At 44.6% G+C, this 17889-nt stretch overlaps 1 protein-coding gene across 1 annotated transcript in view; it reads left to right on the top strand.

The window, feature by feature from the left end:
* The first annotated feature begins 4888 nt into the window (after positions 1-4888).
* Positions 4889-17889, top strand: part of LOC141100798 (NADP-dependent alcohol dehydrogenase-like) — a 33430-nt gene continuing 20429 nt past the window's right edge. The window contains exons 1-2 of the mRNA XM_073589470.1: positions 4889-5048; positions 17403-17504. Coding sequence (XP_073445571.1) covers positions 5031-5048; positions 17403-17504 — 120 coding nt within the window. The 5' untranslated portion in view covers positions 4889-5030. The remainder of the gene's footprint in view (positions 5049-17402; positions 17505-17889) is intronic.

The raw sequence follows: 17889 nt of genomic DNA, 5'->3' as shown, positions 1-17889 counted from the left end.
AGAGCCCTCTAGTTTAATGTCCGCCAGGGTGGGTACTTCCCATGCCGGACACTCCCGGGCGAAGTGGCCCAGTTCTCCACACTCATAACACCGGGGCGGTGAGGCTCGGCCACCCCGGGCATTGCGTGGCCCCCAGGGCCCGGAATTGTAGCCAGGCCGGGCGTGGGCTCTGTTCTCTTCTTCACTTCGGCCAGCTCACCCCGGATACTCTTCAGTTCTTGTCTCATTTCCTCAATCCATTGAGGTTCTTCAACAACACTTACGGAAGACTCCATGCTCCGGGCCTTCCCCACAGGAGCAGTCATTCCCTGCTCCTGCTCTCGCACCCGGGCCTGACTCCCCACTTCGGAGAAGGCTAAATGTGGGTTCACTCGGATCTGCTCCCACAATGCCTGTTTGATTAATGGGTCCTGGAGTCCAGTAACTAGCAGGTCACGTAGAGTAATGTCGATGGCTCCATTCCGTCCTTCCTTTCTATGGTGGTGTTTAGCTCCTGGCGTTCATATATTTGGTAATTGTCTCCCCCTCCCCCTGCATCCGACTAAACAACTGGGTTCTCAGCTCCCCCACATCTGTTGGATCCCCGTGGGTCTCTTCCAGGATCTGCAAGACCCTGGCGAAGGTGTTGCTGCGCCCCGGGGGTCTCAACATTACCGACTTCCAGGCTTCTCCATCTAGCGCCATAAGGGCTACCTCAGCTTCTATATCGGGGGTCATGGGGTGCATGCGGAAAAGGCCCCTCATCCGTTCTGTCCAGCTCCACAACAGCGTATCAGAGCCAGAAAACTGAAGCAAGTTACTTAGCATAGCCCCCAGGGAGATGCTGGAGCGGGGACCCCCGTCATTAGCGGCGCCCACAACCCCACTCTGATCAGGTGCACCGCCGTCTGCGCAGTCTGGCACGCATAGCTGACTTTATGTTGCGCTGCCTTTCCCGTGACTCTCGTATTGTCAAAATATTGGGTAGCAGTCATTACTGGCTAGTGACACTTTTAGACCCACGCTACAAGGATAACTTTCAATCTCTTGTTCCAGAGGCAGACAGGTGTATCAAAATGGTGCAGTACCATAGGGCCATAGTTGCAGTTATTAAAAAGATTCCCTTCTCAAAACGCAGGCGGCAGAGATAACATTTTATTGGCCAACCAAGCAGGACAGGTGACACAGACACAAGTCCACTCCAGCAGAGGCAGGGGAATACTGGCAAAGTTCTGGGACAGTTGCTGAGGGAGTGCCTTGCTGACCGTACCATTATCCTCCGTGATTCCTCTGTGCCTTTTAATTATTGGTTATCCAAGCTGGACACGTGGCATGAGCTGGCTCTTTACGCCTTGGAGGTCCTTGCCTGCCCTGCTCCTAGCATTTTGTCCGAGCGGGTTTTTAGTGCTGCTGGTGGTATTATCACAGATAAGTGCATTCGCCTTTCTACAGAAAATGCAGACAGGCTGACTCTTATAAAATGAACAAGGGATGGATTGGGCCTTACTTTGCGACACTAACAAATGATGACACCGAAGCATAAACTCCAATGAAGTGTTTTTTTGTGAGGTGTATTCACATGCACCTCTTCACAACCAAACATTGCTATACGCTTCGTGTTTTTTTCTATTTAGTGTACTCCTCCTTCTCCTCATCCTCATCATCCACCACCACTTGAACACCAGGGTGAACGTATTCAATCATGCTCCGGACACCCTTTGTTTTTGCTAGGGTGTTATGATGGCCGTCACCAAAATTTAAAAAATATTTACACCCTCAAGAGGAAATGTTGCATTCTAAGTCGAGGAGACCCGCTCCTTTAAATTGAGCCTATTTTTTAATCAGGCCTTCCTCCAAGTCTCATCATCCACTGTCACTAGATCTAAAGGGTTTTCGTTTTCCGTGCAGCTATAGCCAGTGTTGAATTTGTAACAAGGGTGGGTGTTTAGGCTGTGCGTCAAATACTTGTTCTGCCAAAGGTTGAGGTGTACCCCACAGGGTTAATTTTTGCCAGCCTATACACTAAGTGTATGGGAATTCCAAGTGTAGGAGACCCGCTCCTTTAAATTGGGCCTATTTTTTAATCAGGCCTTCCTCCAAGTCTCATCATCCACCGCCACTAGATCAAAAGGGTTTACGTTTTCCGTGCAGCTATAGCCAGTGTTGAATTTGTAACAAGGGTTGGTGTTTAGGCTGTGCGTCAAATACTTGTTCTGCCAAAGGTTGAGGTGCACCCCACAGGGGAAATACACTTAGTGTATGGGCATTCCAAGGCTAGGAGACCCATTCCTTTAAATTGGGCATAGTTTTAAATCAGGCCTTCCTCCACGTCTCATCGTCCGCCGTCACTAGATCACCAGCGTTAACGTGTTCCATGCTGCTACAGCCAGGGTCGAATTCTGAACAAGGGTGGGTGTTTTTGCTGGGCCAAAAATACTTGTTATGGAAAAGGTTGAGGTGTACCCCACAAGGGAAAATGTTTGACAGCCTACACACTTAGTGTATGGGCATTCCAAGTCTAGGAGACACGCTCCTTTTTAATGGGACATTTTTTGTTAAGAGGCCCTCATACATGTTTCTTCCAAGGGGGGATTGCGGTTAATGGGGTGCATATGACTTGGTAGCAGGGCAGGCCTTGCAGTCTATGCATAAGAAAACAGAATGGGAGTACAAAATGAATAATGTGAAGTGGATTATCCTGTGCCCATCCAGTACATGGGTTTCAAAGGCACATTGGGGTGCAGATAACTTGGCAGCGGGCAGGCCTTGCAGACAATGCACAAGAATATAGTTTGAGATTACAAAATGTGAGGTGGATTTTCCATCCAGTACATGGCTTGAAAAGCTTATTGGGGAGCTTGCAACTTTGGGGCAGGCCAGGCCTTGCATTCAATGCAACATTTTGTTCTGGAAGCCCTCCTGTACCTCTCGTGAAAGGGGTATTGTGGTGCGTCATAATTCTTGGCAGCCCATCCTCTCACTGCATAGGCAATAAGAGTTTAGGAGACCCACTGATTAATAATGGCCCTTTAAGAAGATTAATGCCCCCTGATGCCCCTGTAAAAATGAGCTCTGTGACTTTAAGAGTCCATCCTTTATATATGAAACAAGATGTTTCTGCTTATGTGTCACGCACCACATGGCCAGCTAGAGTTGTTAAATGTTACAATGACATTTCCCAGTGAATGCATTTGTATTGGTTGAAAAACGCTTCAAAAACGCTGCATCTGAACATAGCCCAAGTGGGGGAGGAACATTTTGGTCTGGGGTTAATTATTTTGCCTTATATACAAGTCATTAACCTGGAAAGGAGGTACCTTAACTTATTTCACAGCAAAATCCGTTTTGGTATGTTTTTTGGTGCACCGGTAAAAATGGCATGAAACTGAAAAAATTGTTTAAAGCTGTGAAATAGGAATTAGGAATGCTTCCAGGGGCAATCCCCATGATGTCCTCGAGTCATTTGAGCAGTGTTTCCATCATTTTCAGACGTTTTTAGACCTTTAAAAGGACCCCCGGGAGGATTGCGGTAAAAATGCTCGGGTCTCCCATAGACTTACATTGGGTTCGTTCTTCTGTCCGAGTACCCAAGTATTCCAATTTGTTCGACCCGAGCAATGAGTACCCGAGCATTTTAATGCTCGCCCATCACTATTATTTACCACATTTATAAAAATTCTTCACGGCTAGCCATGCTGTAGAGATTTCTTTTTTTCTACATATGTAAATGTGGGGAAAAGAGATCACAAAATGATCTACCTCTCCTCAGTCAAGACTGATAAGGTATTATCTGTGTTTCTTGTGCAAATACGGTAATATGTTTGAGTCCCTGCTGCTGCTTGTCTCTGGTAATAGACATCTGTAACACATGTGGGGATTGCCTGTTTGTTAGCCTGGAGTTACATGAGCGTATAGCATCAGATGATATATGCTAATGACACTCGGCTCCAACTCTGCTGCGAGCGTGATCCGAGTATCAGTGCTCTGTGCTCTGATCCCCTTGCATCAGAGAATCACAGCACAGCTGCAGAGGAGACAGAGAAAATAATTTCTCCATCTCCTCTTTTTCCAGCGTCCGTGGGAATTGCTCTGCGCACAGGTGGCATCCGAGTGCATGCTACGTTTTGTTCTTCAGTCCAATCTCGATCCAATTGAAGCTGAAAAAACGCAGATGAACACACAATCATAAAATAACATTGGTTTAAATGCAATCCAAATTTTTATCAGATTGCATTAATCCGATTTATTCGCAAGTATGAGTGAGCCCTTAGACAATTCCTGCATGTGCTGCAGCTGTCTAACAGATGCAAGACATGCAGGCGCAGGGACATGAACATATTTTTCGAGCCCCCTGAAGACACTCAGATAACACCCGAGCATGATCGGATAACACCATATCCGAGCACGTTGGCTCATCACTAATCCTAATTCAGAATAGGTAAATATTTGCGTATAATGGATTTTATTTGTTTCAGCTGCCTGCTATAACGTGTGCTAATAAGTTTAGCGACACCTTTTTTATTTTTGTTCTTATATTTTTTTCCTTCTGATGGATTTTCTATTATAACCTCTAGCTATTGCTAATAGACCATTTTCAATTATCTGTTTTTCCCCTCACAAAATGTCGGAATATTTGGACATATCCATTTGCCTCTCATAAGTTGATTTTACTACTAGATTTTTTTGGGCGGGCAAATAAAGTCCACAGTTGCTGATTTGCTACGTGACCCACATCATACCAATTTATAGATTACGGAATGTGACTAATGTTATCTGAACTATTTTACCCTCCAAATCATAATACATATGATGAAATATTAACTGTAAAGCAAACACATAATTGTCAACGTGCAGCAGAAAACGACAGTCATTGTGTACAGTGGACTGTAACATTGCCAAAATTTCAGGCCGACAGAGTTTATAAGCCTGTATGGGACGCAGTGCTCATGGCTGAGGAAAAAGCTCAGGGAGTGGCAAATAACTCACACAGGACACAGTAACACAACATACTTAAAGCTGAAACCGTGTGCACAACTGTAATCGGCACCACCATGAGCACCGCAGGAAAGGTATTATACCATTACTATTATTACTCTGCTATGCTGGCATTTTGCTTTTTTTCTTAGTTAAAAGCCTTTCGGAAACAATGCTTTATTGTTTGTGTGCGTTAGTTTGCATTTTTTTGCAGGATAATAAGTAGAGTTTGTGGTATTTCCTACATTTATACAACGATTTAATGATGTCGGTGTTTGAGACTTTGGCAGATTTGTATCTGTAAAATGGTTTATGAATGTTGCGCTCGCATACAGTGAGCTGTTTGTAAGTCTGGAAGGAAAAGTACTAACGCTGACATAGGAGATGACATTGTGGCGTGCCAATAATGAAGTATGTGCAGTTCCTTAAAGAGGAATTAAACTTTTTACAGTTTTATATCTTTCTGGCATTTTATTTGCAGGCAGACCCCCCTCACTGACCATTCAGCCCTACCTCCCCCCCACTGACCATTCAGCCCTACCTCCCACCAGATAGTTATGCAGCTACGGTGCTCCGGTCTCATGAGCTGTGCACTTCTCGGGGGGGGTTCAAGAAATCAGAGGGCCAAAACCTACTGGAAAGACCCCAAATAACACCGATCTGCTTGTAACTGAAATGTCGCAAAGATATATAACACTGCAAAAAATAAGAATTTATGAACATAGGCCTAAAAACAAGTATAAAGCGCTGCGGAATAGGTTGGCGCTATATAAATAAAGATTATTATTATTATTATTATTATTATTATAAAGTAATAACGAGTACTTCTTTTTTTTCATGTATCTACTTATTTGGTTGGCTTAAAAAGTACTGCCACAAACACTGGATGTGTGATACAAGCTTTAGCATTTACTGCCTTTAAATGCTATTTGACAACTGTATGACATTCATATGTCCTCGGTTTTTAAATATAAACAATTACAAAAATATACAAGGCCAGATATATTTTTCTCAGTTAATAATTGTGACGGATGCTACACAGATGGTGTATGTATGGAGTCCATTTTTTCCATGCACCATGCAACATGGTGCGTTCGGCGCACACCGGCGCACTGTCAAAAGGGCGCTGCGCATGCAAAATCCTACTAGCGCATGGCCAGCGCATGGTCTGCGCAACCTATGCTAAAGATAGGGTGCGCAGATCGCATGCAGCAATGTGCGATAGTAGGAGGAGATGACCGGAGGGGGCGGGGCTTAGCGGCACGGTGCACTGCGAGCAAATACTCTAGTGTGAAACTAGCCTAACTAAATCAATCTCTTGCAATGATATATGTGCTGTTCGTGTGCAGTTTGAAAATATGCTCATCGGAACAAGCCATTAGTAGTGCTGAGCATTCCGATACCGCAAATATCGGGTATCTGCCGATATTCGCGGTATCGGAATTCCGATACTTTTAGCATATCGAATACCGGAATCGGAAGTTCCCATAATGCTATGAGCCAGTTTGTACTTTTCTGCCTATCTTTATCAGTCTACCAAGATGAAGAAGGCAGGGAGTAAGGTACGTGGTCGTGGAGTTTCAGCAGGGAGAGGACGTGGGGATTCTGTGCCTGCTGCGGGCACCAGTGACTCAGCATCCCCCAGTTTTACCAGGCAACAGTCCTTTATGCGCAGCTTTGTAGGACCTCGCCGTACCCCACTGCTGCGGGACAAACAAATTGAAGCCATTGTCGGATGTATGGCAGCTAACACATCAACTTCAATTACTTCCACATCCTCTGAGGGCCAGAGCACTGAAGAGCAACCATCTGTCTCTTCACCACCTGCCAAATTGCCCAGGCAGTCAGAGAATCTCTTGGCTTGGAAACAGGGGGCCAGCCAAGCAGCATTCTAGAATGTGAAGAAGACGGAGTATGCAATGATGCGCAACTGCTTTGTCCCTCTGAATCTGAAGAGGCAGGTGGGCCAGTGCCTATGGTCAGCACACCTCAGTACGCATCAGATGATGAGACTCAGGTGCCACTTTCTGGTGCATACTGTGCTGGCGAGACTACCCAGGAGAAGCAGGTGTTTGAAGAGGGGAGTGTAGATGATGAGGTCCTTGACCCGTCATGGCATGAGGAACAGGAAGGTGGTGGGAGCAGCTCTGAGGAAGAGATTCCCCGAACGGTCAAAATAGGAGGAAGAGGGAGGGGGCAGACTTGGTTGCCTGTAGCCTCCACTTCGGCACCCGTTAGGAGCATTCCTCTTCCAAAACGGGCGCTCCCAGGACTTGCAGTGCGTGGTCCTTTTTTGACACAGTTGCAGATGACATCTGCTTTGTCAAATGCAAGCTGTGTAATCAGAAAGTGAAAAGAGGGAAAAGTGTCAGCAACCTCAATACCACAAATATGAGGAAACATGTGCGGACCAAGCACGTGGTGGAGTTACAAAGACACACTGAAGACGTAGGGCAACCTACAGCACCACCTACCACCTCTTCAGCTCGTGTTGTAGCCTCTTCCTCCAGCTCACACACAGCTGGTTAAGCTTCCTCACAGGATCGCCATGGAAGAACCTCTGGCTCTGTTGTCCAGAGACCCAGTGACATTCCACCCACAGCACCACATTCCCTGTCATCCTCACACTCCCAGGCCACTCTACAGCCATCGGTAGCACAGGCATGGGAGAAAAGGCGGCCATACTCGGCAAACCATCCCCGAGCACAGGGGAATGCTGGCATTGCAAAATTACTGGCCCTTGAAATGCTCTCATTCAGGCTGGTGGAGACTGACACCTTCCGTAACTTCATGGCATTGGCAGTCCCACAATACACCGTGCTCAGCCGCTTTTATTTCAGCAGGCAAGCCGTCCCTGCCACTACTAGTAGTGGGAATGTGGACAGAGCAGGAGACATTGCCGGACACATATCAGGGGATCAGCTGACGTTCAACAGGAAAAAGTGTTGATTGTGCAGGCGGCACTTCTGAGCAGCAACTGGCGGTGTTGGAGGCCAGGGTAAATACTAGAGACAGAGTGGAGCCAGAGGCCTATTTGGAGCACGTTTAAAATTAGCCAATGATGGGACAGTAGTAGTCCCGTCATCCGGCTAATGTGTTGAATGTAAAAAAACAAAACAAAAACAAAACATGCATACTACATACATACAACATATATACTACATTCATATAACATACATACATACTCCATACATACTACATTCATACAGCATACATACATACTACATACATACCCCCATCCACCTTCCCTATACCATGGACTTCTATAGCCCCATCCTGGATCTGCCCCCACCCACCTTTTCTACAGCCCCTACCCAACATTCCTACAGTCCCTATTCCTATTCCCTTTTGTACACTTGCTTTGGCAAAACTAATGTGTATTTAGTCCTGCCAATAAAGCTTCTTTGAATCTTGAATCATACTACATATATACTACATTCATACAGCATACATACATACTACATTTATACTGCATTCATATAACATACATACTCCATACATACTACATATACACTACATTCATACAGCATACATACTACATTTGTACAGCATACATACATACTACATATATACTACATTCATATAACATACATACTACATACTACATATATACTACATTTATACAGCATACATACATACTACATATATACTACATTCATATAACATACATACTACATATATACTACATTCATACAGCATACATACATACTATATACATACTACATTCATACAACATACTACATACATACTACATACATACTACATACATACTACATACATACATAAAACATGCTACAGATATACTACAGACATACTACATACAATATATTCATACATTCATACAATACATATAGACATACAGTACATATAACAGAGTGCATACTCACCATTACTTGTCACATTGATCCCCGAAGCCAGTGTCATCTGTGAAAAAAATATAAAAAAATCAAACCACCAAATACTCCCTGATCTGCAGAAATCCACGAGGGTCCCACGCTGATCTCCCATGGAGAACAGCAGCATCAGCTGATGCGACCGCTCTCTAGGGGGCTCCAGGAATCTAATGACGGAAGGTAGATATCCTTCCGCACTGTATTCCTCTGCCACTGTAAAAAAAATAGTCCATAGTCTCACTTTTGGCATTGCTGTGTGATATAGTTCCCCCGAAGCTTTTGCCATAAAGTGAGACTATGGACTATTTTTTTACAGTGGCGTTGGAATACAGTGCGGAAGGATACCTACCATCCGTCATTGGATTCCTGGAGCCCCCTAGAGAGCGGTCGCATCAGCTGATGCTGCTGTTCTCCACGGGAAATCGGCGTGGGACCCTTGTGGATTTCTGCGGATCAGGGAGTATATTGTTTGCTTGTTATTTTCTAATATTTTTCATAGATGACACTGGCTTCGGGGATCAAAGTGACAAGTAATGGTGAGTATGTACTCTATGTTATATGTACTGTAAGTCTATATGTATGTATTGTATGAATGTATGAATGTATTGTATGTAGTATGTCTGTAGTATATCTGTAGCATGTTTTATGTATGTTGTATGTATATATGTAGTATGTATGCATGTTGTATGAATGTAGTATATATGTAGTATGTATGTTGTATGAATGTTGTATATATGTAGTATGTATGCTGTATAAATGTAGAATATGTAGTATGTATGTTGTATGAATGTAGTATGCATGTATGCTGTATAAATGTAGTATATATGTAGTATGTATGTAGTATGTATGAATGTAGTATGTATGGAGTATGTAAGTATGTTATATGAATGTAGTATATATGTAGTATGTATGTTGTATATATGTATGCTGAATAAATGTAGTATATATGTAGTATGTATTTATGTTGTATGAATGTAGTATATATGTAGTATGTATGTATGCTGTATAAATGTAGTATATATGTAGTATGTATGCAGTATGTATGAATGTTGTATGTATGTAGAATGTATGTATGCTGTATAAATGTAGTATATATGTAGTATGTAAGCAGTATGTATGCTTTATGAATGTAGTATATATGTAGTATGTATGTAGTATGTATGCTTTATGAATGTAGTATATATGTAGTATGTATGTACAGTGGGGCAAAAAAGTATTTAGTCAGTCAGCAATAGTGCAAGTTCCACCACTTAAAAAGATGAGATCTATAGGGTTGAGATCTGGAGACTGGCTAGGCCACTCCAGGACCTTGAAATGCTTCTTACAAAGCCACTCCTTCATTGCCCTGGCGGTGTGCTTTGGATCATTGTCATGTTGAAAGACCCAGCCACGTTTCATCTTCAATGCCCTTGCTGATGGAAGGAGGTTTGCACTCAAAATCTCACGATACATGGCCCCATTCATTCTTTCATGTACCCGGATCAGTCGTCCTGGCCCCTTTGCAGAGAAACAGCCCCAAAGCATGATGTTTCCACCACCATGCTTTACAGTAGGTATGGTGTTTGATGGATGCAACTCAGTATTCTTTTTCCTCCAAACACGACAAGTTGTGATTCTACCAAACAGTTCCAGTTTGGTTTCATCAGACCATAGGACATTCTCCCAAAACTTCTCTGGATCATCCAAATGCTCTCTAGCAAACTTCAGACGGGCCCGGACATGTACAGGCTTAAGCAGTGGGACACGTCTGGCACTGCAGGATCTGAGTCCATGGTGGCGTAGTGTGTTACTTATGGTAGGCCTTGTTACATTGGTCCCAGCTCTCTGCAGTTCATTCACTAGGTCCCCCCGCGTGGTTCTGGGATTTTTGCTCACCGTTCTTGTGATCATTCTGACCCCACGGGGTGGGATTTTGCGTGGAGCACCAGATCGAGGGAGATTATCAGTGGTCTTGTATGTCTTCCATTTTCTAATTATTGCTCCCACAGTTGATTTCTTCACTCCAAGCTGGTTGGCTATTGCAGATTCAGTCTTCCCAGCCTGGTGCAGGGCTACAATTTTGTTTCTGGTGTCCTTTGACAGCTCTTTGGTCTTCACCATAGTGGAGTTTGGAGTCAGACTGTTTGAGGGTGTGCACAGGTGTCTTTTTATACTGATAACAAGTTTAAACAGGTGCCATTACTACAGGTAATGAGTGGAGGAAAGAGGAGATTCTTAAAGAAGAAGTTACAGGTCTGTGAGAGCCAGAAATCTTGTTTGCTTGTTTCTGACGTCTGAATACTTATTTTCCACCATAATATGCAAATAAAATGAAAAAAAAACAGACAATGTGATTTTCTGGATTTTTTTTTCTCAGTTTGTCTCCCATAGTTGAGATCTACCTATGATGTAAATTACAGACGCCTCTCATCTTTTTAAGTGGTGGAACTTGCACTATTGCTGACTGACTAAATACTTTTTTGCCCCACTGTATGTAGTATCTTTGTAGTATGTAGTATGTATGTATGCTGTATGAATGTAGTATGTATGGAGTATGTATGTATGTTATATGAATGTAGTATATATGTAGTATGTATGTATGTATGTATGTAGTATGCATGCTTTTTTTTGTTTTTTTACATTTAACACATTAGCCGGATGATGGGACTACTACTGTCCCATCATTGGCTAATGTGTCAATCACTGTCATTGTAGCAGGCATCGCCCGATGGGACTTGTAGTCCCATCGGACGATGCCTGCACACACACACAGACCCCCGGCAGGCCCGTAAAGAACCCCGGCAGCCGGTACAGACCCCCCGGCAGGCCCGTACAGACCGCCGGCAGCCGGCACAGACCCCCCGGCAGCCGCACAGACCCCCGGCAGGCCCGTACAGACCCCCCGGCAGCCGGCACAGACCCCCCGGCAGGCCCGTACAGACCGCCGGCAGCCAGCACAGACCCCCCGGCAGCCGGCACAGACCCCCGGCAGGCCCGCACTGACCGCGCATCATGATGCGCACAGACCGCGCATCATGATGACATAATTTCAGCAGCCAATCACAGCCACAACAGTGGCTCATGGCATTATGGGAACTTCCGATTCCGGTATCCGATATTGAAAAAATATCGGTACTCTGTATCGGAATTTCGATACAGCGAATATCGTCCGATACCCGATATTTACAGTATCGGAATGCTCAACACTAATCAGTAGTAGTCTACAACAGATATTAAACTTGATGAAATTAGGCCTCAGCCTACACCCTGATTGACCCTGGGCTCCAACATCGCCAGTTGCTGCTCAGAAGTGCCGTCTGCACAGTCAACATATGCTCCAGTGTTATTGGGGCTCAGAAATGTCATCTGATCCCCAGCTGTGTGTCCGGCAAAGTCTCCTGCTCTGTCCACACTCACACAACTACAGATTTTAAACTTGCTTCAATTAGGCCTCTGTCTCCACTCTGTTTGTAGTATTTTCCCTGGGTTCCAGCACCGCCAGCTGTTTCCCCGCATTGTCTTTGGCACGGGTAGTCCCTCCTGCCCAGCCTGGTTCCAGCACGCCTGCTGTTTCCGGGTAGTGTCAACGTCACTTTGCCACCAATACGTTGTCCTGTCGTGTTGCGGTCGGGTTAGCTGAATCTATGGTGCCTGCAGTTTATGGGCTTCCTATGTGAGCTGCGGGATCTGGCAACAAAGGCTGGTTCCGTAGTGCCAATAGGACAAGCACCCCCTGTAGGACTGTGGGTTTTGGTACCCATCCATGTTCCAGCACCATCAGCTGGTTCTCGGCAGCGCCTTTGGCTTAGGTGCCTCCTTCTCGGTATCCGAGTTCCAGCAACGTCTGATGGTCCTTGGTAGTGCTTTCTAGCACAGGTACCTCCTGCTTAGTCACTGGGTTCCAGTAAAGTCAGCTGGTCCTTGGTAGTGCCATTGGCTCTTGTTCCTTCTGCTACCCATCCGGGTTCCAGCACCGTCAGCTGGTCCTTGGTAGTTCCATTGCCTCTTGTTCCTTCTGCTGCCCCTCCGGGTTCCAGCACCGTCAGCTGGTTCTCGGCAGTGCCTTTGGCTTAGGTGCCTCCATCTCAGTATCCGAGTTCCAGCAATGTCTGCTGGTCCCTGGTAGTGCTTTCTAGCACAGGTACTTCCTGCTTAGTCACTGGGTTCCAGTAAAGTCAGCTGGTCCTTGGTAGTGCCATTGGCTCTTGTTCCTTCTGCTACCCATCCGGGTTCCAGCACCGTCAGCTGGTCCTTGGTAGTTCCATTGCCTCTTGTTCCTTCTGCTGCCCCTCCGTGTTCCAGCACCGTCAGCTGGTTCTCGGCAGTGCCTTTGGCTTAGGTGCCTCCATCTCAGTATCCGAGTTCCAGCAATGTCTGCTGGTCCTTGGTAGTGCTTTCTAGCACAGGTACTTCCTGCTTAGTCACTGGGTTCCAGTAAAGTCAGCTGGTCCTTGGTAGTGCCATTGGCTCTTGTTCCTTCTGCTACCCATCCGGGTTCCAGCACCGTCAGCTGGTCCTTGGTAGTTCCATTGCCTCTTGTTCCTTCTGCTGCCCCTCCGGGTTCCAGCACCGTCAGCTGGTTCTCGGCAGTGCCTTTGGCTTAGGTGCCTCCATCTCAGTATCCGAGTTCCAGCAATGTCTGCTGGTCCTTGGTAGTGCTTTCTAGCACAGGTACCTCCTGCTTAGTCACCGGGTTCCAGTAACGTCAGCTGGTCCTCGGTAGTGCCATAGGCTCTTGTTCCTTCAGCTACCCATCCGTGTTCCAGTACCTTCAGCTGGTTCTCTGCAGTTCCTCAGCCTTCTTGTACCTTCTGCTACATTTCCAAGTTCAAACTTTTTGAAATGGTTTTTGGTAATCACTCTGGATCTCCCTGATGACGACCCTGAAGACCACCCCAAAGAAGAACAAAAAGATGACCCTCAAGAAGATGACCAAGAGGACAAAGAACATGAAGACAACCACCAAGATACAGAACAACAAGAGACAGGAGACCAAGAAGCAGAAGAACAAAAAGCAGAAGAACAAAAAGCAGAAGAACAAAAAGCAGAAGAACAAAAAGCAGAAGACTAAAAATCAGAGCAAAAGATATTATCTAAATTATAAGCAGAAGAAGACTAAGCAGTGTATGGGGGTGAGTTCGTTCCTCCTCGTGGTGCCCCTGGAGAATGCCTGCCGCAGGCCAAACTGAACGTGGACAAATCCTGTTGTAAATCTTTTGTGACAGGCAGAATGGCTGGTGTAATCTTCAAACTTTTATAGATAACAACTACAGGAATGCCTGTCACAAATAAGAATATGATGAAGAAGAATAGGAAGAAGATGAAGAAGTAGAATATGAAGAAGAATAATAGTTGAATAAGAAGAATATGAATAATGTAAAAAAAAAGAATAATAGGAAGAAGGAGTTGATGAAAAAGATGCTGCTGCTGTGGATCATGAAGGAGATAGTGTGGGAGAAGTAAAAAAGAAGGTGAAGAGCATGGAAGTAGTGAAACATACATATCTGACAAAATATAAAAAAATGTTAACATAGTCAATATCTTTGTAAGGCTGGTTTCACATTCGCGCTTTTTAAGCGCACGCACGGCCAGGGGTAGCTCCGCCCCCGAGCCGGCTCTCTGCCCGGCGTGCCCGCCCCTTCCTTGTAGCGCCGCCTCCTAGCGCACAGCGGCGCCTGCGATCGGCGCACCCTATCTTTAGCATAGGGTGCGCAGATCGTGCGCAGGCCGTGCGCTAGTTGCGCTTTGACCTGCGCTGCGCACTTTTGACGGTGCGCCGTGCGCGCCAAAATCCGAAAAGTTTGATTTTGGCGCGCACGGCGCACCGTCAAAAGTGCGCAGCGCAGGTCAAAGCGCAACTAGCGCACGGCCTGCGCACGATCTGCGCACCCTATGCTAAAGATAGGGTGCTCCGATCGCAGGCGCCGCTGTGCGCTAGGAGGCGGCGCTACAAGGAAGGGGCGGGCACGCCGGGCAGAGAGCCGGCTCGGGGGCGGAGCTACCCCCGGCCGTGCGTGCGCTTAAAAAGTGCGAATGTGAAACCAGCCTAACTCCCAACGTCTTTAAAAAAAAAATATATATATTCCTGCTATTCCATTTGATTGGGCTAAACCTCTATGCCTTTAATGTCTCCTCCACCTCCCCCAATACATTCTACATTATTATTAGTTGTTTTTCTTCATGTAGAATTAACCTACAAGGAAAGAAAGGTTTTTTTTTAATTCCGATATTTCTGTTCCATTGACTTGCATGGGTTTCCGGTATCGGAATCGGCGGTATCCGATACTTTTTGGGTATCGGTCCGATACAATCCGATATTTCACGATATCGGATGGTATCGCTCAACCCTAGCCATTAGACTTGATTCACAAAGGGTATTTTCTGCTTTCTGTGAGTTTTCTGATGGTATTTTTGATGGCCTTATTTTAGGTAGAAATACTTTTCCTGTTACTACTTTTTTTCTGGCATTTTCCCAAATCCTCCTTTAATTGACTTAAAAAATGGCAGATAAAAATAAGCTTCAAATATTGCAAAGTAAAACACCTGGCCCCGGAGATATTATGGAAAAAAGCTTGAAATTATTGGTGTTATATTTAAGCAATGTTGAAAAAATAGTGTATGTGAATTGACCCATTATGGATTTTGTTGACTTACTGTATTTCTTAATGCTGGCAATACAGGAATAATACTTTCATTTGGACTACTTTCACACTGCATCATTTTAGTCAGTATTTTTTGCCAAAATTTTTAAGTCAAAACTACTGGAGGAACAAACGCATAAGAGAGAATAAGGGCTTTTTCATCATTTTTTTTTTTTTTGTAGGTGTGCTACCCGTTAAATTTATGGATAGATCACAGACCCATTACAATCAATGTCCTTCACATGTCCTTTCAATTTTCTGCAGACCGAGCGTATGCAAAAAAAACAAAAAAAAAAAATAAGGAGAAATGGCCTGCTTTTATTCAGGGTTGGGGATCAAAATGCTCCAATGCAACTTGATTACTTCCTCCCCAAAGACATCCGAGTGTTGTCTGTATTTTAGGCCTCTTTCACACGTCGTGTCTCCGGTACGTGTGGTGAAAGTTTTTACACGGAGCGGAGACACGTACTCATGTAGACCCATTCAAATGAATGGGTCTGTTCACAAGTCAGTGTGTTTCCACGGACCTTGTGTCTGTGGACAAAACATGCTGAAATGTCCATTTTTTGCTGTCAGCGAGGACGGCAAAACGTCCCGCATGCGTGCACACAGAGAACACACCTTGATGTCCTCCGTGTGTCATGCGTCGGCATCGGGGAAGGAGGGCTACTGTAAGCGCTCTTCCCCGGCGGCAGCTGCTGGGGGCTTTTGGGACTCTTACCCCCATCATCCGACACCTGCTGCAGCTAATAACAGTGACAGTAGGTGCGGATGATCGGGGTTTTCCACAGCCCCCACCTCCCGTGGTTCGGACTTTAATATAACGCTCATCGTTCTCCTCTGCTTGCCGGCAGGAGAACAGTTCTTACTGTAGCGCTTCTTCCCCAGCGGCTGTCTACGTGGTACTGATGCGGCACACGGGTGGCACACTGTTGCCACATATAGTACACACATGGACATGGATATCTCTGGTAGCAGTTTTTCCAGTATCAGAAATAAACGGACGTTTGAAAGTGGCAGTTTACAGTTTCAGACTTCATTCATGCATCAGTGATTTTTCTCATACGATCAAAAATGATCCAGTTCTCATCAGTGTTTGGTCAGCAAAGCTTCTCCTGCCCATTGGAAAATTAATAGCTGACCGCACATTAAAACGTAGGCCACAATGGGGTTGTTTTCTATCCATAAAAATCACATATCGAGCACGTACGGTATGTAAAAACTGGAGTTCTGAATGTGCGCTCATGAGACTGAGAAGCTAAGACATTTTCTTCATCAAAAATGGATCCAGCACACTGAAAAAATACATGCAGACCATTTTCAAATGACCTTTTTCTGTCTTTCACATGGTCCAATTGTCCTCATGAAAAAATTAACAGCATGCACATGTCTCTTCCATATTTTGGAAGAGACTGGATTATTCAAGGATGTGTGTGCAAAAAAAAAAAGTGTTTCATAGAGATTATCAGTACAGCACCCGATTTTTATGGATAATTGAAATTATTAACATAGCATGGTGAACTTCTTCTTGTAAATTTTAATAACTGATAAATAAAAATGCATGGCATATGGATGGCAATAATGTAGATATAAAAACTCATCTGTTTTTTTTCCCTGGATGAAATTCAGATGATTTTTTTAAATGTTCATGTGACAAAAATAATTGTAAATAACAAAAATATTAAGCTTTATAAAACTAGAAATCCAATTTTCTTGGATAGTAATGGCTGATTGCTCAGAGTTGCAGCTGGTGAATACCATCTTGTAAGTAGTTACAGCTGCGTTTCTCTTTTAAATGTCCACAGGGCAAACTATTATGTAAGATTTCTGTACTAACATGACTAGTCATAAATCCATGGGTGGTGTCCCATGTTAACAATAATCTTGTTAGATAATTATATGAAACATTATCCAATGCAGTGGTTTTATGTTTAAGGTCATAAAATGCAAGGCCGCTATTGCCTGGGAACCATGCAAGCCCCTCAGCGTTGAATATATTGAAGTAGCTCCTCCGAAGGCTCATGAAGTCCGAATAAAGGTAAGAGAAATGCAGTCAAAAAGGATGGCCAATATATGACTTGCTGAGAAAATCATGTAATGTACATTATTTCACAAATGCCTTGACATTAATTTTTGCACAAAGTAAGAACAAACCTATCAGAACAGCAAGGGGCCCCATAAATAAAAAAGAGCTCTAAAGTTTCATAACTCAACATTAGTGATGAATTTTGGAAAAGAACAGCACCTTATACATGTATATGTCAGTTTTGTGGCTGGTGGAGACCCACAAGGTCAATGCTACATGCAGAAGCATACGGAGGAGGTGAAGGAGGAGGAGCAGTGGATGTTGAAGGGGACATTGCGTTATTCCAGGCTGAAGCAGATGACATGCCTGACAGAATGAAAATGGTGACAAAAATGAT

The sequence above is a fragment of the Dendrobates tinctorius genome, unplaced genomic scaffold (assembly GCF_039654945.1).
Source record: "Dendrobates tinctorius isolate UK_male_01 unplaced genomic scaffold, ASM3965494v1 ptg000011l, whole genome shotgun sequence".
NCBI classification, from domain to species: domain Eukaryota; kingdom Metazoa; phylum Chordata; class Amphibia; order Anura; family Dendrobatidae; genus Dendrobates; species Dendrobates tinctorius.
This window is presented reverse-complemented; position numbering and strand designations above follow the sequence as displayed.